Source organism: Lepisosteus platostomus, chromosome 24 (genome assembly GCF_059453375.1).
Source record: "Lepisosteus platostomus isolate fLepPlt1 chromosome 24, fLepPlt1.hap1, whole genome shotgun sequence".
Classification (NCBI taxonomy): Eukaryota; Metazoa; Chordata; class Actinopteri; order Semionotiformes; family Lepisosteidae; genus Lepisosteus; species Lepisosteus platostomus.
Genome location: NC_142634.1, coordinates 13,310,983 through 13,335,888, shown reverse-complemented (window position 1 = coordinate 13,335,888; position 24,906 = coordinate 13,310,983). Strand labels below are relative to the sequence as shown.

Sequence of the window (24,906 nt, the reverse complement as noted above, 5' to 3'; positions counted from 1 at the left end):
TCGAGAGAGAACACGTTAAGGCACGAGTATCAGCAGAAAGCACAAGTTTGTGGTTTTCCGTCTTTGAATTCTAGTGAGTAAATAACCTATTCTTAGTCAAGTTTAACAGCCAGCCAGTGCATTATCACGTACTGTGCGCCGCTTCAAGGCGCAGAGGAGAGTTACTGTAATATGGTTTTATTTAAATCAGAAAGTGAAGCTAAATTTAAATCAAGCAGAAAAAACCGCAAGCACACCAGGGGAGCAGTATAGCTAAATGTGGCGAGACAAGTCAGATTATTTTGTAGCAGCACAGAATACCGGTTTAGACCACAACTCCTCATCTGCTTCTTTCGTGCGTAAAAATCTTGCTTCTGCTTTTAGGTAGCCTCGATTCTGCTACCTACCGAGCCCAGATGATTTCCCCTCATCACACATTTTGTATCTCTCCCCCAAAAAATCGAAAATCTTTTCGATTAGATCGGAACCGATATACTCGTCCCGTACAGTGTATGAATGCCCCTGCGCGCCTGTCCAGTAATGGAACTTGAAAAATATCAGCTCAGCAGTATCAGCTGTCGTAGTGAAGTGTACAGTATACGACACCCCGTTACCTTACAATGCGGAACATTTCCGAAACTAGTTGACAAGTTCATTGCGGCTTGACGCTTGAACTGACGGTTTACTGTGCATCCTGTTGGCAACCAGTAGAAATTAACTGGTGAACAGTTTAAACCAGTTCGTTCCAATAAGTACCAGTTCACACCATCAGAAGCTAGTTGCTAATTTCTGCAATTTCTGGAACCATCTTGAATTTCTAATAAAGATAATCTATAGCTAAAACATTCAACCTTTCTTTAAGAAAAGCTTACGGTAGCACGGATGCTGTATTGTGATTATACTGTAGTTATAAGAGTTTATTTTTCTGTTTCATTACGTCGGGTTAACTTCGCCCGGCAGTCCGGGGGATGTGACACACACTACATCACGGATCAGTATAATCACATGGCCGTCCGCCTGGCTCGGCGTCTTATTGGTCGCTAACGCACTCCTCAAGATCTGAATGTGCTTTCTTGGCTCAAAACTCGGGGAATGAACCACAAGAGGCGAGTAGATTGAAGTGAGCTCGCCCGTTCATCTGCAAAGGCAGGTTCGGAAACTCCTGGACTGAGCTTCGAGAGAAGTTCGCCTGCAAAAGACAGACGCCCACTGAACTGTAACATAGATTTACAGTGGTACATATTGCAATTAACTTCAAACTAGTCACGGATTACAAGATTGTCGGGACACTACAAAAGTATAGAAGCGGAACCTTTGTGTTTTTATGTTTACATTTTTTTTTTGCTACTGAAACGGACTTTGAAGACGCTTTTACAGCCCGTATAACAACTGTTATCAACTGGATATTATTGTTTCCAGGAAACGGCGCCTTGGATTTAATGTCTGTTTTTGAATGAAAAATGAAAACCTTTTGCGTGAAAAAGCGGATGACATAAACAACATAGAATTGGATGCGTTGTGTTATCAAGCTGGTTATTAGCGGTATATCGACATATCGGTGCGCTCAAATAATGCTCAAAAATAATAAAAAATAACTGTAACCAACAGGGTCCCTGTCTCGGTTATTAAAAAGCACTTGGACTTGTTGGTGCTGATACGGGACTTCGGAAAGCAACTGTGAAAACTAGTGTTCTTGACAGAACAAGGTATGTTTATTTCTTTCGTCTACGACACTTAACTACTATGATATATTTGTACCGTCTTCTGTCTGACAAGAGCGAAAACATCCCCTTGTTAGTTGCCAAGGGAAATACCCCAAAAAAACATTATTTGATATTCTGTTTCAATGCCCTAAAACGACAAATAGTTCGCAATGCCAGAATGTCATTTGAAATCAGCTTTAGTTATGCAAATTAAAACCACTTTCAGTGAACAACCCCAGAAAAGGGCTCAGGGACTAATCTTTTTGTCCACAAAACGCCTCAAAACACTCCGAAAATAATCTCGTCATTCATTCGTCGAAACGTTAAACATTCTCGTCTCTCTTGTTTAGAGAAGGTAGCTCTTGAATCTATACTCCATCCCAGTAAAACTTTGTCAACTTTATATGGTCGGAAAGTCATTTATGAATTAGCAAACCCGAATAGCAATGTGTAGAACTGCATGTATCTAGAGTGGTAATGTTTGAGTCTTCCAGAAAACAGAAATGTGTTGTGACATCGACATATTGGAAGTACAGTAGCACTGAGATGTTTCCATGTAGTTTTACCCTGATAGCAAATGCTTTTAATCGTGAGATTGTAATGGCTCGTATCGGAGAATGGCTGCTCCAATGTATATATTATTGGAATAATCTCTGACTGGTGTGGACCTAATGGTGAAAGATGAAGATATTGGTGTTCTTTAAGATATGTTCTTACACAAAGCGCTCCATGATTGCTGTACCAGAATTCACTGTTGGGTTTTTCGAGAATATTAACCGACACAATGCAAATGAATGTTGTTGTGTCTCAGCAAGCTTATGAAAGACAGAACGTCTTTGACGCCAGAGTCGTACCCAAAGCAGAATAATGTCATCATCTTGATGGGTGAACCCTGCTGTTGATGATGCGACACACAAATGACGTTTTTCTCTTGCTTCAGAAATGTTTTAAAATTGAGACATTTTTAAGTATTATTCAGCGTCTAGTCACTTTTAAAACAGTTTAATTTGTTTGACCGCTAAAGTGCGCTGGAGTGTATTGGCTATTATTTCACTCATTTCCCGAAAGCCGACTATCTCTGGCAAGGAAGGACTCTAGTGTTCTCGGCCTTAGGTCCGATTTTGGGCTGGGGGTGACGTTTGTTTGGAGTATGTACGTTCTCACCGTGCCCCGTGGGTTTTCTCGGGGAGCCTTGGCCCTCCTCGTTCAAAGTCAAGGATTGGGTTTGGTCAATCGGTGTCCATCTATGCCTGTGAACGTGATCTGTTAGGGACGTTTGTACTGTCCAGGTTGCAGTTCCGCAGGGTCCTGGGACAGACCTTGTAGATTTTTATCCGTGTCTCAATTACATACAGTACTGCCTATAAGAACAACCAGCGTTGTTCAAATTAATAGTCCCCTTGCGAGATAATACTAGAAACCTTTTGTTTTAATTTTAAAACGGAAAAAAATACATTTGATGACAGAGAGCTGTATTATAGATCATCGATTGCAGTTTTTCAGATCTCAATGAAGTGAGTTTAAAGAATTAGACGGTATTTAGCGCAGAGCAGAGCGCGCTCGAAAAGTAAAACTGTATAGTACGTCGTTTCATTGTCAGGAGTGATGCAAGCGATCAGACGAGCAATGACACCATAAAGTCAGTCACGAATGGAAATGGTTAAATTCATCCTGTCGGAGTAAGTGTCGTTTGCTGCACCGTACTGTATTTTGTCCGTTAAAATTCTGCGAAATAAGAAATGGTCCTAAGTATGAATTGGAGATGCATAATGCATTGCGCTCCTACCGTACATTAAATATTCCAGTTTCTATTAGCCATCAGATTACGCACTTAGACTTTATAGCTGCAGTTTAAATTCTGCAGATGACTACGCTTGTGTATATACAGTATAAAACTATTTTAAGGGATCAGTTAAGGGCCTGTTATTTTAGTTGTAGTGATAAGATGATAGAACTCCTTTACACAACGTGTAGGTTCTTGCAATAGTCATTATGATCTTTTATAACCGTCTCCTGTAACCGATAGCTGTCTCACTGTAAATATAGAAACAATTCAACATTCAAGTTACCACACCTGGCCAGAAAGTGTTACTTTCTACGACACAGAAGAGGCTCGCCAGATTTAGAGGGAAGTTACAGTATGAACGTATTTTATGTTTGCTTTTTTTCTAACAATTGAAAGGCAGTTAAGTTTTCCCCCAAGGTGTATTAAAGTATTTAAAAGAAAGCTCATTGTGAAAATAATAGCATAACTCAACATGAACTAAAAAATGATCAAATATTGTAGAAGGCTCAAAACGTTCATATTTAATGTAAATACTGTAGCTCTAAATTTGGGCTACAGAAAAACATGATTTTTATAACTTGCTGACCAAAAGGCAGAAAACCAGGCGTGTATGTACAGACACGCTCAATTTAAATATTTCAGTGCAGCACCTGTATCAAGAAATTGAGACTGCTTAAGTTTCGTTTTCTTTTTATGTCGCTCAAAGTAATAAAGATATACAGCAGGGATAGTCAATGTGGTCTTTCGATTAGCGCCATTGCAGAACTTTGATAGAACAAGTTATTTCATTGTATCAAATAATTAAGGATTTGAGTGCAGTAAAATTGTGTAAATAGGAGGTTGAGTATCTCTGTTGCACTCTAAAGTTCTAATCAAATAGAAAAAACTGTCAAAGGGTTTTGTGAATTATTATCTTATCTGAGGATCACAGCAAGATAAAAAAAACATTAATGGTGCCCTCTTGAAACCTTAAGATATAATTTTTACATTTTAAGAAGATCAATTAATGTATTGTAGAATAATACATGTTTGGGCCTTGGAAATGATTTCAAAATTAGGAGCAATGGAGGAAAGCAAGGTTTTTAAAAGAAACCAGAGCGATGTTTAGCGATGGTTTATTGTATGTTGGGTTATTTAAAAGCTTGACAAATGTATTTTTTCTCAAACCACATCTCTGCCAAGTTAAATATCTTATCTGATAAAAGCATAGAATTTTTCACAGAACTCAAGATAAGCAACATGTGTTACTGTTAATAAGTCTTCTTTAATTAGTACCTTTTTTTGTCCAAATTCAACTACATTTTAAAAATGATGATTGTGTCAGACATCATAGTGTTCACAAAATTGTTTCAAGAGACGCAAAAGGGTTGCATTTGATGCATGTACGTCCTTTAAGTTTTATTTACTTAATTCTCCTAGAATGTGAATGGTACAGTATCATTAATCTCATGGTATGATCACAAATGGCAGGACTGTGAAGGCTGCCGTACAGTGTTTTATGCCAGTCCTGTCTTTGTGAGAAACCCGTACCACCAGGGGTCACTGTAGAGCAGGCATGAGCCTGATCTGATGCAGCCCCCAGAGTGATGGCAGAGTACCAGGACACAAAATGCTCTCGTTTGCCTTCCTCCTTTTCCAGGAAAGTTTCACATCAGCTCTTGGTTTTGCTTTTCATCTTGTATGAAACACACGTTAGGAATGTGACAAAGTATCTTTCTTCCTCTGTGAAATGAGTTGTGGTGAAATCTAGTCTTTATTTTAAAGTTCACCCTGCTCCTGTAAAATCTGCAGGTTGAATGGTTGAGCTCCAGGTGATCTTAAGGATTCATTGCCTGTGCCAAAGACCAGAATCCACATTAATAATAATAATCATAAGTTAGACAAAGCCAGTGTCAGGCTTGACACTGTTGTTGTGTTATTGTGCTTGGCTTGAAGTGTGAAACACCTGCAATACCTGCCTTGTTCAGAGCCAAGCATATTGATCATAATCAATATGATCATGGTCCTGTTGAAACATGGAGGACCATGCAGTTTAATCACACTCTCCATCACCTCTTTCCCACCTTCCGCTGGGGGTGATCCCGATGAAAGAACGGGGTTGGGTTTGGGAAGTATATGTTTCACCACCTTGAGGAATTCATGTCAGCTCCTGTCCAAGGCACAGAGCATTATTCTGTGGAAGATCCTAATATTTTATCAAGCGAGTGGTATCACGTTTTGTGGGCACATTCTTGTCCACCATCATTTTGTCACCCATTTCGAGATTTGAAGAGTGAAAGCTGGCCATCTTGTCGATGCTGAAGTGTCCTTATGTCCTGGGTGTTTTAATACAGTAAATCCAGTTACAGGCAGGCTAATCCTGCTTCTTTTTAAGCACCTTTGTCTTTGCAGTATCCAGATGTTTTCACACTGACCTTAGGGATAGGGGTTGAAGCAATCCAAAGAGCGCAGAGCAGCATAAGTGACAAATCACAATTTCACCAATCTTTTTTAAACCTTTCCATGAAAGCTCTCTACCTCCCTCGTTGAAACCTGACGCTTGAAAATGCCTTCACAGTAAGGAGACGTTTCCAGTGGGGGTGTTTTGAAAGTTGAATGACAAAAAATACTTTTGCTGCATAAAACTGTTTGTCTCAGACAGACAGCAAGAATGGTTTTCATGTCTCAGTGTTGTTTTTTCATAAAGGCATGTAAAAATAACTCTGGGGTGAACATTTAGACATCTTATGCAATACTGAACCCAAGAGGGCTAACGGCAGCATAATTTCAATGTCAGGTCAACATGTTTGAGGACACTTTGTGCTGCATCAGTTGTAAATAATAGATGAGCATGTAGGCCCTGTTGAGAACATGACGGGATTTGTCACGTGTTCTATCAGTATTTTTAATTGGGGGTGATTCTCTTTTTTGTATAAGTTTCCTTTAAAAGCAAGTAATGTGCCGCTTTGTGTCTGCCAGTGTCTCGGTGTCGCTGGAGAGGTGGGTGAGCCATTTCGTATTCAGGAGAAGATCATCACAATGCTTCCAATGTCCTCCTGGCATTCTTCAAAGAAATGACACATCACTATAGAGTGTTGGGCCTGAAGGGCTTTCTGGAGCACTTTTGAAGTGTGTAGTGTAAATGATAGTGGTGAAAAGTCTTTTTTTTTTTTTTGAAAAATAGACATTTCTCCTATAGTAGAATTAGTAGTAAATTAGTATTGCAGAAAGCAAAAACATAAAGTGATATCTTGAGTTACCTCTAATTCTCTGCCATGTCATCTTGGAGGATTGGTTCTGCTTAGATGTTACCTGTGAGTCTTTTCCCCTTCTGGACGGTCTTCTCAAAGACACTTCAAGAGAAATCTGATGGGGAAGGTTATTAGTGTCACAACATATTCAGAAGCCCATTGGTAGAGCCAGGTCTCGGAAACTAGATAGCATTGTCATGAGGCGGCATTTCACTCTCATTCAGTGTTAAAGGCTTCTGAAGTCCTTTCAGAAGCCACATGTGTTGGAATTGCTGCTTGAAAGTACGAACAGGACAGCTAAGAAAAAACAGCAGCACAAATTTAAATTAAATCCAAACTGAGCCTAGTCTCAGTATCACAAGAAAAGCAGCTTATAGAAGCAAATGTTAAAAAAAGGTGTTTGCTGAAATAATCATATATTCAGTACACTCAATAAGTAGGACAAATTCCCAATCATGTCTGACAGTTAAGTGATATGTACCCTTTAAAATGTTCTGATGTATCTTTAGGTATTTAAGGTATGTCAATTTCAGGTTAAGAAATTTAAGCTAGGATTATGAATGATAGTGCATATTGCTTGCTTTGCTTGCTAGTTGATAGGGCACAATGCTTGCTTTGCATTAGTGCATAATGATATTTGGCTAAGCTGTATATAATCAAATACTGTAGCTGTATATAATAAAATAAATCAAAGTTGTATAATGTTTAATCAAATACAATTCAGCCTGGGGGTGTGATATTTTTCTTTTCTCTAAAATACAGAGGTCTTTGTCCTCAGCTAAAAGTCTTGACAATACGAACTACGTAAAACTAATCTTCTGAGTTGAATGTTTAGCTGCAAGAACACTAGAAAACCTCTCAAGAGCAGTTTCTGTATCTCAGATAAATAATTTTAATCAGTTCTTTTAAACATACACCATAGTTTAAGGAGAATTCAACAAGGGAACTGAGAAGAGCCTAACCATTTGTTGCAAGTTAAAGGGTTAAAGTAGGTCAAAAAGTAACATCAAACTTATCAGAAAATTCCTCAAGGGTGATTCAATAGTTTCTGTGTACAATCTAGCGCATGCAAATAGTTCAGCTTAAATGGCTTCTATTCAAACACCCATAAAAAACTCATAAAAAGTAGAGTTAACCTAAACTAAAATTATTGTGAAGACAAATAACAAATCCAAAAAGAAAAATCAGCCTCTATTATTCTCCTCTATTATAATTACTTGATGAAAAACAAGTATGTAGACGATAGTTTAGATCTAGAAGAGATAAGCTGATGTACATATTATGACAAATCTGAAGTGCTGTTAACTAGGCATAATATTTTCAAATTGTAGTTTATGTTCTTTTTTTTGTATTAATGTCTCTAATCAGATTTTGGAATGTTGTTGTGGAGCTCTAGGAATATTTTTAGTGATAGTCTTCCAAACTTCTTTTGTTAATGGATCAGAAAATGCCTCAATGGATCTACTCTACATGCTTAAATTTCTTCAAACTTGTTAAAGTCTTGCCAGCATGTTGTTAAATAACAATTTCAAGAGCAGTAAAATGTGAATAAAGTCCCCAGAGAGTGTTATATAATTCCATTGAACAGAACTTTACTTTCAAGAAGTATCTTTTTATTTGTAAATTAACTATAATGTGCTAATTTTATTATTTTTAAATACAAATGAAATGCCATTCATATTTGTGGAGTTGGTGGGGTGAAGAATCTTTCAGTTTAATCTTGGTTTTCCTGTTTACCATGCCTTGTTAAAACCCCAAATGAGTGGTGTTGTAGATTTTTTCAAGATTTGTACAGATAGCATTCTATGTAGCATTACATAAGCCTATACTTCTGTTATGTGATGTGCAAGACCAGGCACTTCTGTGCTTGTGTTTCATCTGTTTTTGAGCTGGTGTTTTGTTTCATGAACATTATCAACTCCATTTTAAGCCTAGGAAATAAAGTGGTCTTCCCCAAAAGAAAGTATACAATAACTGTGTTGAAATGGCCGTCTTTTGACTAAGGCCACCAGGTTTTATGGAGATTGAATTCATCAACGAACAGCTGCAAACATAAAATTGATCTTTTTCGTTTTGTCACAGGGCTGTGTATGTGCCAGCTAGCACATAACACTAGGGCTGAAGTACAGCTAATTCATTATTCCAGATCAGGTTTCTTGTGTCAGTTCTATGAGGAGCTGGTCACAGACAGTGATTGATAATTTGTTTTAGTTCTTAGCAAAATGAGGTCATATTAGTGGGTCTTGCCCCTGGGCCCGCAGGGGGAGCTGGGAATGCAGGAAAAAGGCTCCCAGCGTCTGGTTTTCATTTCTGCTCGTCTGTTTGCTAGTCCTCCAATTATCTTGTTTTCCTTTTGCTGAGTTCGTCATTTCTGCTTGTTTTTAATAAGCCGCCTGCCCCCGCTGAGTGACTTCACACATCGGAGATTCCCGTCCGTGTTGGAGGAGGGTGTCGCTTGGGCGGTGGCGCTTAAAGGGCCGCTGTCCTCAACCTCTCACAGAGCCTGACTGGAGCCCCCCATGAGGCAAAGTCCGAGCTTCTGCTGCTGCCTTCTGTTTGTTCATTTGCTCTTCCAAATGGAAGCTTAAGGGATTCATGCATTGTAGATGCAATGAGTTTTTTTAAAATGGCCCCCATATCTGACATCACGAATGAAATAATTGACCTTCATCCTGTTTTTTTTTTCCCCACCTCATTTAAAACTAGGGGCTTTCCATTTGACAGTCTTGTTCAAACATGCTTCGGATCCACTCAACGCCCAGCCAAAGAAAGGATTGATCCTCAGCATAAACAAGCTTTTGGCGGCAACAATAGGGGGAGTCTCTCCTCTCCTAGAAGTTGTGCAGAAATTGCTTTGTATAAGTCCATCCACTCAATGCTTCTCCGTCTTCAACTGTTTCTTCCAGTTCAGGGTCATGGGGGAGCCAGAACCTATCCTGGCAAGCAACAGGCACAAGACCTAGAACTAGACCTAGAGATAGTTCTAGGCACAAGTTCCTAGATTGGACACTAGTCCATTGCAGGGCAAACACAGACACAGACTTGTACACAATCACACCAGGGTCAGTTTTCCCAGAAACTGATTAACCTACCAGCATGTCTACGGACAGCGGGAGAAAAGCAATGCGAACAAGGTTAGATCATACAAATTCTACGCAGGCAGCATTCTGGGAATAGGGCACCAGCTCTATGAGGCAGTTATGAGGCAGCAGCTAGGTCTTTCCTCCTAGCGCTGTGCTTGACTATCTGTGTCAAAACATAAGTGCTTTAGGGGTAATGGTTCTGAGTCCAAGTCTCAACAAACAGCATGTACGTGCAGGAGAGCAGTTTGAGCTGATGGGCTGTATCTAGAGGTGAAAATTTTAATCCCTTTGCAGTTGCTTTTTCGGCCGATGTCATATTTAAAGTTTAAAATTTCAGTCTAGCTATTCTTTCATGAAAATACATGTTGCTATGCCTTTCAAGGGTTTATATGGAGTAAGTTTGATGAAGAAATGAGGTTGAAGGAGTTCTAAATTTAGTACTGCTATTGCTTGTTTTATCAGCTGGAGAAGCATACATGATGAAAGAAGGATGTTAAAAGGTCTTTGGTATAACAGCAATTTCCAGTGGTTTACAAAGATGGAATGTACAAAAATACAAGATAATAAAACTAAAAATAAAGCCATCACTAACTAATTTTTTTTTGTCATTGCTAGAGGCCCATAAAGTCACATTGTTATTTTAATATATAGGAGCATTAAGTTGGTTGACATATACACATTGCACATGTCCACATGACTAAAGGTCCAAGGATTGTTCTGTTGTCTGCTCTCTACCCTGCACTTTGAACTTGCTCTCTGGCCAGGCTCTTGGGGACGTGAAAGGCCCACAGGTCCAGCACCACACCAAGGCAATGAGAAACACACATTTCTCTTCCCATAGAAGGGGAAAACAAACTTGTGTACTCTGTAAACAGTTCAACGGTGAAAAGACTTGTTGCTTAGCTCACAATTAATGTAAGGAAAGGCACTTATTAAATGTATTACAAAAATTAGTAACAACATACCTAAAGCTTGCTTATTGTTAAGAAAACCCTTATTTTTTTCTCAAAAACTTGTCAGACTTTTTTAGCACAGGCATAGCTGTTTGTTTTGTTTCAGGATTTTACGAGGTGCAGACGTCAATGTAAAAAGGTATTGTGAGTTAATTTAAGAATGAATTTGTGTAAAGTGATGCATGGCGTTCGAACAGTGGTAAAGGCATTACATTCCTGCTTTATCAGTATTATTCACAAAAGCACGTTTATTTGTAAAACATTAACTGAATCATCCATTGCTCATTGAAAATGGTTCTTTGTAGGATGTTTGAGGTGTGGGACAACACAACGTCACGTTAGAGTACATGCATGGGTGTGTACCTAGTATGTACATGTGTACATTTAACAGAACTGTGTTCTATAACTTTAACATATTAATGTGGGTTGAGCTTGTTTTACTTGCTCTCTGTGTCAAATTCTAAAGAAAGAGCTTTGAACACCAACCCCAAATTTTAGGAATTTCTGGAGGAAAAACAGCAAGAAAAATTGTAGCCCCGAAGGTTGTAAAAGCTCTTTCATGCTCAGCTTCTGTATTTGTATCTGCAAAGGCAACAGCTGCTATCTACTGAAGCCACAAGCACCATCGGAAACTCATCCAGTTGATACTGTGGGAATTCTCCTTGATAAACATGGCCTTTCTGATGAAACCGGTTTGGGCCAGCTCTGACCTCTCCATGTCTGCAGAAACAGGAAAAGCACAACGCTTTGTGTTTTTGGATCGTATGCGAAAGGCTGGCGTGCGTATGTGCAGTTCTCTTTAAGTATATTCTAAGCAAACATATTGAGAAGCGATTATCGTAAAGAGAAAACAGTGAGTGGAGCACAGGGCTTCCTCTGGCCTGTTCCAGACCAGTCACTGGAGAAATCCTCAGCGTGCATTGTCTTGAGGAGCGTGCACACCTCCCTTTTATCTTCAGCCCACCTTGGTCTAAATGAGGCGGCTTAACCCGGAAAGGGACCTGTCCAGAGCACTAGGTTTAGGAAGGCCGCTTGTCCTTGTCTTCCCCTGTAATCAGTACTTGAGTTATAAAATAAAAACCATTGCTCTTAACCTTACCTCACCCCACCTCCAGAGAGTGGCCAGGGTCAGGCTACAGTAAGTCACTGCTGGCCGGGAGGTGGGGAGACGCAGTTTGTCATATTTGGTGGCATGTAGTCCTCTCCAATACCACAGAATGGTACTGCCAGTACCAAAAGGGGGAACGGTAGCTTCACGGATGTCTTAGGAAGGGAACATGTCCTGTCTGTAGCAAGGGGAAAGTAGGGTTTTGGAGCCCTGCGCCCGTATGCTTGCAGTGTTGTCAAGGAGAGCTGCATCAGTCCTCCAGCTGCTCTCTCTCCTGTTGACGGGGTGAGATGTGCCAAGTGAAACAGGAACATGGCCGAACGCTCTCACAAGTGCCCGTTTCTGAGGCAAGTGACAAAACAAAACCCACATCCTCCCTTCCGTTCAGAACAGTGAGGCAAGTTAATTAACACTTCATCGCCTTTTTCTAACTTTTTTTTCCGTATTACAGTATGTCAGCTGAATTCACTTGTTGTAGCTTGACTTACCTTGGTGATCTGACCTAGAGCAGTGAGACCATCTGTTCCATGTTGAAGGAGTCTAAGGGGCAAATCCTGACTGAGTCATAACAAAGATGAAAGCAGTCTTCACCTGCTGCACAATGTACAGTATGTAGCAGGACAGGTGAGAAAAGGTCATGATTGCTGGCAGTGCAGGTGACAATAGGAAATAATGATTGCTGACAGTGCAGGTGACAATAGGTAATAATGATTGCTGGCAGTGCAGGTGACAATAGGTAATAATGATTGCTGGCAGTACAGGTGACAATAGGTAATAATGATTGCTGGCAGTGCAGGTAGGACAGGTGAGAAAAGGTCATGATTGCTTGCAGTGCAAGTGAAGGTTATCAGGTCTTATTAGATACACTGCATCCAGTCTACAGGTACTGTTGCTGTGTGGTGAGTAGCTTCTGCACCATAAGCAGATTCAAGTACCACACAATCACTTCACTCAGGTCCAGACAGTAGCCATTACTACAAGTGCAACATGTGATTTTAGCAATACATGTTCTTATTGATGAACAAAAACATGAATTCAGAACATCAGTAGACACATTTTAAATACAGCAGTTCCGTAGAGGTTTGTAGTGGCTTTAACCTAAGACTTTAAACTGTGCCTTCATACTGTAAAATATGTTATCAAATAAATGATTATTTTTAAGACTTACCAAAAAATAGAAGTTTTTACATTTTGCTTTGAAGTCCTATTTGAGATGGATGAGGGTAGTGAGACCACTAAAACAGCCCCAATTGTTGTGTTGCTCTCGATACAACGGTCAATGTATTGAGAAAGCCAACGAACAAGAGAAATCCGTGGATGCTATAAAATATGGATAGCTTTATTCTCGGCTGTTATTCTGCTTTAAATATGTTAATCTGTTGTTATGTTTTTCCCTTGAACTAGAAAAACACGTAGGGGGGAAAGTTTATATATTTCTTTAAGAGACTTGCCACAGCAGCTTACAGAATACACTGTCACAGTCATTCGTTTGCTTTAGATCCTGTAATCTTATTGGTGTCTGGTTTTCATTGATTGCCTTCTGGAAATTCTTTATGCATCAACTACTGAGCCAGAAATAATCCCGTATCTACTCTTTCCCAGCTTTCTTTGAGTTAATGGACAAGTAGCTGTGTTTTTGGCTTTAGGACTTCACTTGATAGCTCTGAAAAAACAGCATTGGGTTGGGCCAAAATTAGTGATCTAAGAGTAACCAAAGAGCTGACGGAAGAGATTTCCATCTTCTGTTGTTTTAAGGAGATGTCATATCTAAGCATTGCAATGCTTATTGTCAAAATCCAAACCAATGTTATCTGTTATCTGTCTCAATCTTAGCTTTCTTTCTTATTATCAAACATTTAGCCTTCCAGGCACCATGTTCTATGATGTAGGCTTTTATTTGTTCTTATCATTTTCCATATCCTGTTTTTTTGTGCTCATTACCAACAGGGACATTTTAAATATGTCACCGTCTTTGCTTTCTTATTTCTCAAGAAGCAAATGACATCGTCATGACTTGTGGAAACAATAACACTGTTTATCTTCTTAGATGCCCTGATCTAAGAATTCTTTCTCTGGGATCGCACACTGTTCCCCTTAATCAGTACATTGCAAACCACAGGGAGATTTGAGATTTTCCAGCCAGCAAAACCAGCACACAAAGCCTGTTGTCTTTGGAGATGTTCAATTATATAGTGCAGCTGATTGCTGAAGTATTCTAACTTAGACATGGCTGGTACAAAGAGGGACAGTTGTCTCCTTGGAAACAAACCTTCTAATTATGCAATACCCGAGGGCTGTCAATGGTCACTAATAGGAAATGCTATGCAGGTAGGATTTCTACTCTATATGCTTGGACATATTCATTTGTGTGCTGGCTGTCACAATGCATTAAAGTGAAACATGATACTTTACACAGTTCTAACCAATCCTGAAAGAAAGCAGGCTACCTTTACACAGTGCCCCCTGGCACAATTTCCTCATAAATGTAGAACATTTAGAATAATAGAAATCTATTCTCTATTCCTACACCGGTCGTTTTGAGTTTTTGAGAGATCATATGAATTTCAGCATTTGCTTTTGTTTCGGGTTCTTTAGATGTGAAAGTGGAAGAAATAAGCTTTGGCATTTGAATGTTGTAGCACGCAGTAGCCATTACTACGAGTGCAACGTGATTTTAGGAATACATGGGAAACAGCCGCTACTTCTTGCGCAATCCAGACTCGCGCTCTTAGGAAGAAACTTACATTCTTTTTCAGACTGGCTTTAAAACCTGATGTAGAAAGAAAGGCATGTTTGGACATGACCAGCTTGTGACCTTAAAGTGCCAGGCATCAGAGATTCAAATGAGAAATGAGCAGAATAATGGAAAATGGTGAATTTTTGTCCCGTGGATATAAAAGACATTTCGCCCATTTCAGGAACTACAGTACTTTAAAGTTAATTTTTTTCTGCAAAAAATGATGCTGTTAAAAATAACTCTAAGTAAATTAAGTAAACAGGTTGCTTATTTTTTAAACAAAATGTACTGTATGTTTATGATGTTTTCAAGTAGGTTTCAAAAGGGCAAAAAGATTGAGTAGCATTTAGAAAACCGAGAAGGCTGTTTGAGGTCTGAGAAAAAGGCGAGCTTTAAAGGGTACAGAAATGGAAATGCAGGAGCAGTGTATGTAGTTTGGTGATTTTTTGCTGGATTATACAAATTTTGTTAAACCAAAAATTCCAAAACTAAATCTGTGTCAGTTCCTTACCAGTGTTTCCTTACTCGTTTCCTGTCTTTAATATTAAGAACTATTTCCAATAAAACAGGAGCTGGTGTTGATCTTCTACACAATGGATTTGAAATTAGTCTGATAATTGCCATAAGAATTTTCCAGTAATGGCTGGAAGAACATAGAAGAGTACTGTTATTACTTTAACTGGTGGTATAAATAAAAAGTGTGGTTAAACCATTAAAAATGGAATAAACATTCTGTTTATTTTTGTGGCTTTTATTTGACCTCCAGAGCACATCTATGCTTTCTCAGCAATGCTGGGGCTCAGTATTTTTTTTCCATTTCTTCCTCTATGTATATCCCTGCACACCTTTTTCATTTTATTAACTTGCTCTTGGACTTGGCATAGGGGACCCCAAAGGAACCTGGGGGTTCAGTAACCCCAGTGAGAAGAGCTTCTCAGGCTGAAACAGAAGGGAGATCCATTGTCAGTGTTTACAAAAAAAAAAGCCTTCTTAAACTGATGACTTCTCAAGATGGTGCCATTTGCTTATTTGCTGCGAATGAAGCCCCCAGAGTGCTTTAGTTATTTTCCCAGAGCAAAAAGATATTTAACCTGAAAACTAATATGTAAACAGTTAATGTGCTCATTTTACTACTGCTTTCTCTCAGCAAAAGCCTTACCTACTGTGTGTACAGTCTCGGTTACTCGTGGAATCTTTAATACAGTATGTTTCCATAGTACAACAGTTTTTTTTAAACAACTCAGCATAAATTCCTATGATATGAACCAGTGAAAAAGGGTCAGATTTCTTTGTGTAGTGCTAAGGCGAAGAGCAGTAGATGAGAAACGTATGTTTTGAAGGTTATTAAAAAAGTAGCAGCTTCTTATACCCAGGTGTCTTTTTGAAAGCTTTACCTTTAGAAGCACTGCCATTCTTCTTAACTAGGAAAATAATAATAGAAACCAGCTCTGGACCTTTCCAGTAGACTCCCCCTCAAGCTTCAATGATAAGTGTACATGTATTTCGTAACACAGATTTCAAAGAAATGGATGTACAGTATCAAACACATGACTAACCACTTGCCCTTTGTGTCTTTTTTTACAGGATTGCTGGCTCAATCTGATGGTCAAGAAGGCTTCAGGATGTAACCAAATCTTACAATGCAATATGTAAACGAGGACAAACACATTCACCTGACACCTGGATACTCCACAAACACTGCCCCTTCCAAGCCACACTGCAGACGTCTTTTTCAGTAGACCCTCAGAAGCCTGCATGCAAGGAGATCTGATAGAGTGAGGTGTTGCACACAGGGAAAGGTGGAAAACACAGGAGGCCTGGGAATATAGCACTTCTTTTGGAAAAACTGTCAAACCACAACAGATCGTGCTGATCTGTGGAATTTTGTGGCTTCCGGTCCCTCCATATTGGGAAAATTCAACTTTTTGCATATCCTCACCCTTTCAGATCCCTTTCCTCTCTTTGTGCTGAGGTACAGTAGTCCCTGTGGTTTTTTCGCTGTGCGAGCTGCAGCGATGGACTTTGAAGGGAGGCTCCATCACTCCTGCCTGGTGTCTGTGCCACCTGCCTCACCATGCTAGCACATGACTCCCTGATCTACATTGTGCTGGAGCTGGTGATTGCCGTGTTGGCGGTGCTGGGCAATGTGCTGGTGTGTTGGGCCGTGTGTCTGAACAGCAACCTGCAAAGCATCACCAACTTCTTCGTGGTGTCTCTGGCAGTGGCCGACATCGCCGTGGGCGTGCTGGCCATTCCGTTCGCCATCACCATCAGCACCGGCTTCTGCGCCCACTTCCACGGCTGCCTCTTCATCGCCTGCTTCGTCCTCGTCCTCACCCAGAGCTCCATCTTCAGCCTCCTGGCCATTGCTATTGACCGCTACATCGCCATCAAGATCCCTCTCAGGTAACAGGACTGCACTTGCAAAATTATTCCTGAGCATCTCATTGGATTATGCATTTAATTAAGTATTTTATAACACATGCTGTACAATCCGATCCCATCTTAGAGTAGATTTGTCCTGTATGATCCTCTACTATTGTTTAGAATCCTGTAGAACGTGCTGTAGTATCTTGAATCCTGCAATATAACAGCAAGCTAATAAGAAATGTTCTGATAGAAATACTAAGTACCCCATGATAACTGTAGGATTCAACTGAACACAGCCTTTCCTGTTTCCTAGTAAAAGGTTGTGGTGGCTTGCCAGCGTCCCTGCGCATCAGTTATTAAGCCTTTCATAAGAGAGTTATTCGGCCCGTCCAAGAGAGAAGAAAAGCATGAGGAAGACACAAAGGGTCCTAGAAATTGGTTTTCTCTGAAATCTCCAGATATACAGTACAACAGCTCTTTCTTTAGGCTGATGTCTTGTCCGTCTTTTTTCCCAATGGCGTGATTTTAGCATTGTTATAAAGCCCCATGCGTATTGTGAAAAGAGCTGTGGTAATTCTTCATGCCCCATATGAACACTTTAATATGTCTTTCTGGCTCGTAGAGCTAAATGGGTACTAGGCACGCAAAGGATACACAACGCTCAAATTCTGGCAATGTCTGTAAATAACCTCTGACATACCTAGGACCTTTAACCTCAAGCAAATGTTATTTTGCTTCAAGGGTCAAAATACTAATCTTTGAGTGGAATCTAAAGCTTTTTTCCCCCTGAGGCATTCCTGATAACTTCTGTGAAAGGCACTAGCAGCCAAACCTCCTGATGAGGAATGAAGAGTAGCTTGTGCTTTTGTTGGGAAATGTGCTCCTCGGAGTCAGCTGTCCTCCTAGTGTAGTTAATTCTAATGCTTTCTGGGAAGAATACAGGGTAGATGGCACCACAGGCATGTTTTCTGACATCAGAGCACAGAATGTGTCAGAGATCAAAGGTACTGTACTTTTTCATGTGGTAAAAACAATAAGCCAACATTACAATACAAATGCTCTGATTTATTGTTATGGCTTGGTACTGTAATGTAAGCATTCATTTATAATTTGCATTAATTGAAGCATCCTACAGAAAGTCCTTCTTTTTGGCCCCTGGGCACCAGTGGCCATTAGTAGTGGACAAGTCCCTCACCTGTACAGCCTGAGGGGTGTTCCTGCCTTGCACAGGGCATGTTCATCTGCTGAGGTTCTTGGTATTGCCTTATTAAAAAATTAAAAAGGGCACTGCTACATTCGGAAATATAATTATTTCTCAGAGTTTTCTATTTAACCTGCTGTGAGTATCTGTTGCTGCTGTTCTAGTAGCAGTGAGTGTATCCAAATTGACTATTGCATTTCCTTTGCTGCACGTAGAAATTCCACAGAATCCACCCTCTGGGGCTCTAATTGAACTGCTTGGGTGATGAATGGCTCTGAGTATGACACAAAGCTTCAACAAGTACAGACCCGCCCACAATTTCCCAGGTGTGTGAGAAACTCTGTTAGGTTTTAATTGAACTGAATAGGTGATAAATGGCTCTGAATATGAGCCATACTGTAGGTTCCACTCATAGAGACCTGCTCATAGGCTCCCAGTACAAAGAGTGCAAGAAACACTTTTAGTTACACAGGCCACAGGCCCACTTTGTGATGTGTAATTAAAATGTAATAACATTGTTATATTTTTATAGCCCTTAAAGTGAAAAGACTGTTATGACAAACACAATCACATTTGCTATTTTGCAGATTAATCTCTCCAGGCGACTAAAACATATGTAAAATGGGTCACCCTGACCTACTCAGAGGAGATTTATTTTTAATCAGAGGTGCTCAAGTTGTGAATGGTTTGTTTGATGTTTGAGCACCTACAGTAAGTCTTCTATTGTTTTCAGTGCTAGAGTCTCATGAGAACCAGTAAAAGCCAACTTCAAGTTCATGTACAGTATGACTTCCCTTATGCAAACAAGATTTTCCTGCAGGGCGTTTTGCTCTGTTATAGTAAATAAACAAATTTAAGCCTTAATAAGTTAAACAGACTGTGATTATTAAAACTGCTTTGCAAAACAAAGCTGTAGTTGTATGTAGTCTCCGCCAGTCTGTTTTGGAAGATAATCCAAAGTTTACTTTCCCCATAACCGTGAAGTATGATGTGTTTAGCCATCACTGGGCAAAAAAGAATGGACAAATGTTGGAATATGTGCTAGTTTGGAAATCTTCAGACTACTCATTAAGTCTGCCTTATTAACATACAGGAAGTGCTTCTGAAGAGGCCACTACAGAAGGATGACAGGAGCAGAGTGAGAATGATTAGTGATAAGCTCATTCGAATGCGTGTCTTTTTGTTGTGGGTTCTCCAGAGCAATTCTTGACTAATACCTGTTTGTAAGATCAGTGTGGTAGGAAGCATTGCTTTCTGTTTCAATTGGTGGATTCTTTCATTTTCTCAGTGGTATTTGCACTTTCCATTCAGTGTTGTTGTGTCCTGTAAACCAGGCGTAGTGACCAATGAGTCAAGGATTGAATTTGGAGAACCTATCAAAAAACACTCCGCAGTTGTCCTGCAGTGTCCAGGAGGCAAACCTATATCAGACTCATCTTTGAGCTATAGACATTGTATATGTATACATTGTATACCCATTCCTGAAATTCACGTGCCAGCTAATTGTCCCATAAAAACCAATCAGACAGGTATCTAAATAAATATAAAATCACAAAATTAAGGTTAGAAAATAAGGTTACATTATAATAGATAATAATGCAATAGAAAGTGAATAAAATAAACTCAGACAAAACTCAATATACTGTAAATACAGCTTACTAGGAATTTGTGAATCAGGCCAGGTGTTACCCTGCAAATCACAGCTGGCAGCCCACTGAAGCTTGGCAGGAGGGAGCTTGGCCAGTACGTGGATGGGAGACTTCTGGGAAAGCTCCCTGGAGCTGGAAGAGGTGATAGTGGGACCAGTAGGGGGCGCTCACCCTGCAGTCTGTGTGGGTCCTAATGCCCCAGTATAGTGATAGTGGATACTACACTGGGAAAAAAAGCGCCGTCCTTTTGATGAGTCATGAAACTGAGGTCCTGACTCCCTGTGGTCATTTAAAATTCTAGGGCGTTTCTTGAAAAGAGATGTTACTCTGGAGTCCTGGCCTCCTGATAATCCCAATCTCTGAACTGGCTTCATTACTCTGCTCTCCTCCCCATTGAGAGCTTGTGTGTGGTGGCACACTCTGACTGCCATCGTGTCATCTATGTGGGGGCTGCACACTGGTGGTGGTGGTGGAGGGGAGTCCTCATTACCTGTGAAGAGCTTTGAGTGGAGTGTCCAGAAAAGAGCTATATAAGTGTAAGGGTTATTATCAGATTCAGCATCTGGGCAGTGTGCCCCATACTCCTACAACCCTTTATGTTAAAGACATTCCTTATAAGAAAATACTCTTAAGATTTTTGCTCATTTTTTTAATATGACTTGTTAAAACAAAAATATTTCATCTTCTGCCCATTCCAGACTGAGTTTTACATCTTTTTATTTTGACCATTTCAAAATGTTTTTCTTGGAAGTGTCAATACTATGCACTGTGGGGTATGTTTGGTCTACAGAAATGTGTCATTGTGCTAAAAGCACATTTCAGCAAATGTTCATTGCATTCTGTCCTGTTCTAAAACAGCGCAGCTCTGTCACAGACCAGCTGAAAGAGACTACAGTGCATTAAACTTGCCCTTTAAGATGGTGGGTGATTTACAGATGTGATGGATTAAATAGTGGCTACTGACTGGTATTGATTACCCACTGCTTTGCTCTGGGCATTTCACTTTAATTTCCACTGATTAGGAATTTTCATTTCAACAAGGTGGCTAGAGGCAAAACAGCAGAATAGCGTTCTTAGTGTTTTTGATTAACTATCACCTTATTTAGAGGGATCTTAATCTTTTGTTCTTTTTAAATGTTTGTCATTTGTAAAAAAAATCTCAGATGTGTCTGATTTGAATCCATGTCGGGATTCTTTGTTAGATCAGTGTGAGGAGAAATGTGATGTGAAATGTAATCTTTTTATGGAATATATAAAAAGAGATGTGATTTTTTCTCAGTGCATTGGTCCTTTTAATACTGGGCACAAGCAACACTGAGTTCCCTGATCCAAACACTCACTGACGTGTAATGCTTCTGTGATAAACTTTTATCTTTTTGAAACATGTACCTTACATTGCAGGCTAAAAATTGAATAAATGTCATGTCATTTGCCAAACCGCTTTATACCATATGGTGTCTTGAGAAGCCAGTGTCTACCCAGCAGGCAGCGGGCGCAAGGCAGGGTTCTCCCTGGACAGGGCGCCAGTCCATTGCAGGGCCAGTGCAAGCCAGTCATACACGGGGACAGTTTGGAGGCCACGGTAAAGGCCGAAGGGGGAAATTTGACCCGGACACCGGGATAACTCCTTACTCTTTTCGAGAAATGCCCGGGGATCTTTAATGACCACTGAGAGTCAGAACCTCAGTTTAACGTCTCAGAGACGGTGCCAACTACAGTATAGGGTCCCCTGCCACTATACCAGGGCATTAGGATCCACACAGACCGCAGTGTGGGCGCCTCCCGCTGGTCCCATTAATGCCAATTCCAGCAGAAACCATAGCTTTATCTATATCTATATCTAAAAGATCTATGACATACATTGATCTTATAAATAATCAAGATCTTATACCACTTTATGTCTAGAATGGAAAAAAACTACAAAGCTTTTTTCTTTATTGTCCCTCATGACTAATAATCTTCTCAAAGCCTAAGACCAACAGAAGGAAATTAAACAATTGCTTCCAACTTACAGGTTTTTGGTGCCATTGATTAAGCAGAGATACTGTGTGTCCGAATCTGAAAGCAGGAACGGATACTGAGAATTTCATGTACTGGAGAGACTACAAAAACGCAATCCTTCTAAGTGTTAGGTATTTATAGTGGGAAGTGTGGTTGAAATCTAGGGTGTAAGATGGACAAGTTATGATCATATTCTCTGTTGTGTGAATCATTAAGATTTGCCTGCAAACTGTGTTGAGGATATATTACAGATAATTGGATGTTCTTTTAATTGTATTAAGTATATAAATAATAGCAGTGCTCTCACTCATTTGCCTTTAGGTTTCACATTTGTTCCTGAATTGAATGTCCTTGTTTAATCTTGTTTCAGGTACAACAGTCTGGTGACTGGCCAGCGGGCTAAAGGGATAATTGCCATCTGCTGGGTTCTGTCAGTCATTATTGGGCTGACGCCCATGCTGGGTTGGAACAAGTGCACCAACACAAGCAACACCTCCCAGACCTGCCCTGAGGGCATGATGGCCTGCCTGTTTGAGGAGGTGGTCACTATGGACTACATGGTGTACTTCAACTTCTTTGCCTGTGTACTGGTACCCCTGCTGCTAATGTTGGGCATCTACTTGAAGATCTTCATGGCCGCCCGGCACCAGCTCAAGCTGATTGAGCTCAAGGCCGTTCACGGGGAGAAGTCCCGGTCCATCCTGCAGAAGGAGGTCCATGCGGCCAAGTCCCTGGCCATCATCGTGGGGCTCTTTGCTGTCTGCTGGCTTCCTCTTCACATCATCAACTGTTTCACCCACTTCTGCCCTCACTGCCCTCGTCCTCCTAGCTGGATCATGTACCTGGCCATCATCCTGTCCCATGCCAACTCTGTGGTCAACCCTTTCATCTACGCCTACCGCATCCGGGAGTTCCGCCTCACCTTCAGGAAGATCATCAGGCGCCACGTCCTGGGCCGCAAGGAGCAGTTTGAGGGCGGCAGCGCCAGCACCAGGACTTCCACCCACGCAAGCGTGGCAGAAAACCCCACAGGCAAAGCCAACGGCTGCCCGCTGGATTTGTACACCGAGCGCCAGGGCGGACAGCTCTGTAACGGCCACAGGCCACCTGGGGAGAACCCCCCAAACAGACAGCTGGGCGTAAACAAGGCCCACTCAGGATTCATCCCCAACAGCCATCTTGTGGACATTCCATTGTCGTCGCCACGGAAACAGCAGTCTCAGCGCCAGCAGCACAACAGAGGCCTCCCTTTTTGTACAGAGCTGCCTGATGTGAAAGGGACCAAGGAGCTGTGTACAGTTCAGGTCAAATCGCTGTTTTATGAAAAGGCCACTCAATGTCCAGACCTCACACAAGTGTCCTGATATTTTTATCAGGACTGTATCCATCAGGACATGAAGCTGTCTTGCAGTATTTATTGTCTCCTGTCTTACATGAGGAAAGAGGAACCTAATGTTCTGTGTACAATGAACTTGAAAATCGGAACAGACGACATTTTAGGTTCACCTTGCACTGAGGGAATGTGGGTGCAAAGGTCAGAGTTCAAGCTGAAAGTTGCGGGACACTACCTTTGTCACCCTGTGTTTCACAAACCACTGATTTTGGAGGAGGAGTTGAGAATGAATATTTAGGCTTAAAGCCGTTCGCTGTCCAAGTGTTATTACTGTTCCTCAAACTGAGATTGAAATTATTTTTTAATATTTAAATGAAGACATGCCTGAGGTATATGTACAGAAGCACTGAGATATTAGGAAGCAGCTTTCTGTCCCACAGGTTACAATAAACCTTAGTCTGAGAGGATTTTCAACAGGCTGCTTAAAGTCTTAACCACTCTGGGGAAAGTCTAAAAAATTCCCATTTGGAAGACCAGCCCCGGCCTTAGGCTGTGACCGTAACACTTCCAATAATAATTATTTAAGGAAGAAGAAGCCAAGTTAACTTTTATGTGGATGTTTTGTTGTTTTTTTATTTATATATTGTTGTTTATACATTTTTAAATGATTGATAGCCTATAATTAGGCACAGATACAGATCCCTAATTATATTCTTGCTTGAGCACCCCTTCATGTTAGAAGTGCCTGTCTGACGCATTTGTTCTGTAATTGTGGTGGTAACAACATGGAAGGTCGGCCATCACCACATTGTAGGGATGAGCACAAGGTCACATAATTAGGGGTCTCTGCTATTTATTCAGAGTTGACTGGAGGAGATGTTTTGTAGCCAGACTTTTTCCTAAGGACACGATTTCTCCCTGTCATTTCCACTTCAGTTTTTAACCACATCTTGTTTCCAAACAAGTGCATTCTTAGTATCAGATGCAGTATTGAGTATTCAGTCTGTCTGTTGTTTAGCCAGCAAGGAGAAGAAAAAAAATCATTGTTAATCAATTAGGCACTCTTTATGTCTTTGCCCATTGTGTACAATATTTCTCTCACTTTGGAGAAAAATGCAACATTAAGTGCCCTCAGTTCCAAATAAATACATTTTTATCTAAACATGTCCTCTCTATTTTCCTGTATTTTTTGCTTGTACACAGATCTTTGCCTAATAAGCCCCTGAATCTGAATGTACAGTAGTTGCTATAGTAGTAAAGCTAAAGGTTTGTTTCTCAGGTAAAGAAGTGGTGTAAAATATTTTTTTCAGGTTCCTTTTATTATTCACATGTTTAAATGTGGGGTTTTTTTAAATATTTTTTTTAAAAATCAGGGACATAGAAGAACAACAAAGAAGAATGTCTCTGTATTTTGGGAGCATTATAAAAAACATACAATTGTAAAACTTTAACACAACATGCTGCAGAAGAAAAGAAAGGTGATTCAGCAGTGGTCTTTGTGGCATTATTTTAAAAATATCCTTTGTGACCATTCTTCCTTAGTGGATTCCCAGAAGTTACAGTAAATGAATCATTAATAAGACTCATTCAAACCACTAATATCTTGTGCCTAAGGTCACCTAATTAAAAAAGTGGCTGCTTAAAACAACAGTAGAATACACAAACCTGATTAAAATATAAGCTCTTTACTATCAAAATTATGTTAGGCCTGTTTTTTAGTGTGCCTTGTAAGTGCTATGTATTCACAGATGGTAAGTAGAAGCTCATGTTTCA

General features: G+C 40.3%; 1 protein-coding gene across 1 annotated transcript; it reads left to right on the top strand.

Moving 5' to 3' along the window:
* The first annotated feature begins 694 nt into the window (after nt 1-694).
* Nucleotides 695-24,295, top strand: adora2aa (adenosine A2a receptor a). Its single transcript, XM_088618608.1, has 3 exons — nt 695-1,685; nt 16,164-16,985; nt 22,171-24,295. The coding sequence occupies exons 2-3, from the start codon at nt 16,654-16,656 to the stop codon at nt 23,162-23,164; spliced, it is 1,326 nt and encodes a 441-aa protein (XP_088474734.1). The 5' UTR covers nt 695-1,685; nt 16,164-16,653; the 3' UTR covers nt 23,165-24,295.
* The last annotated feature ends 611 nt before the right edge of the window (nt 24,296-24,906 follow it).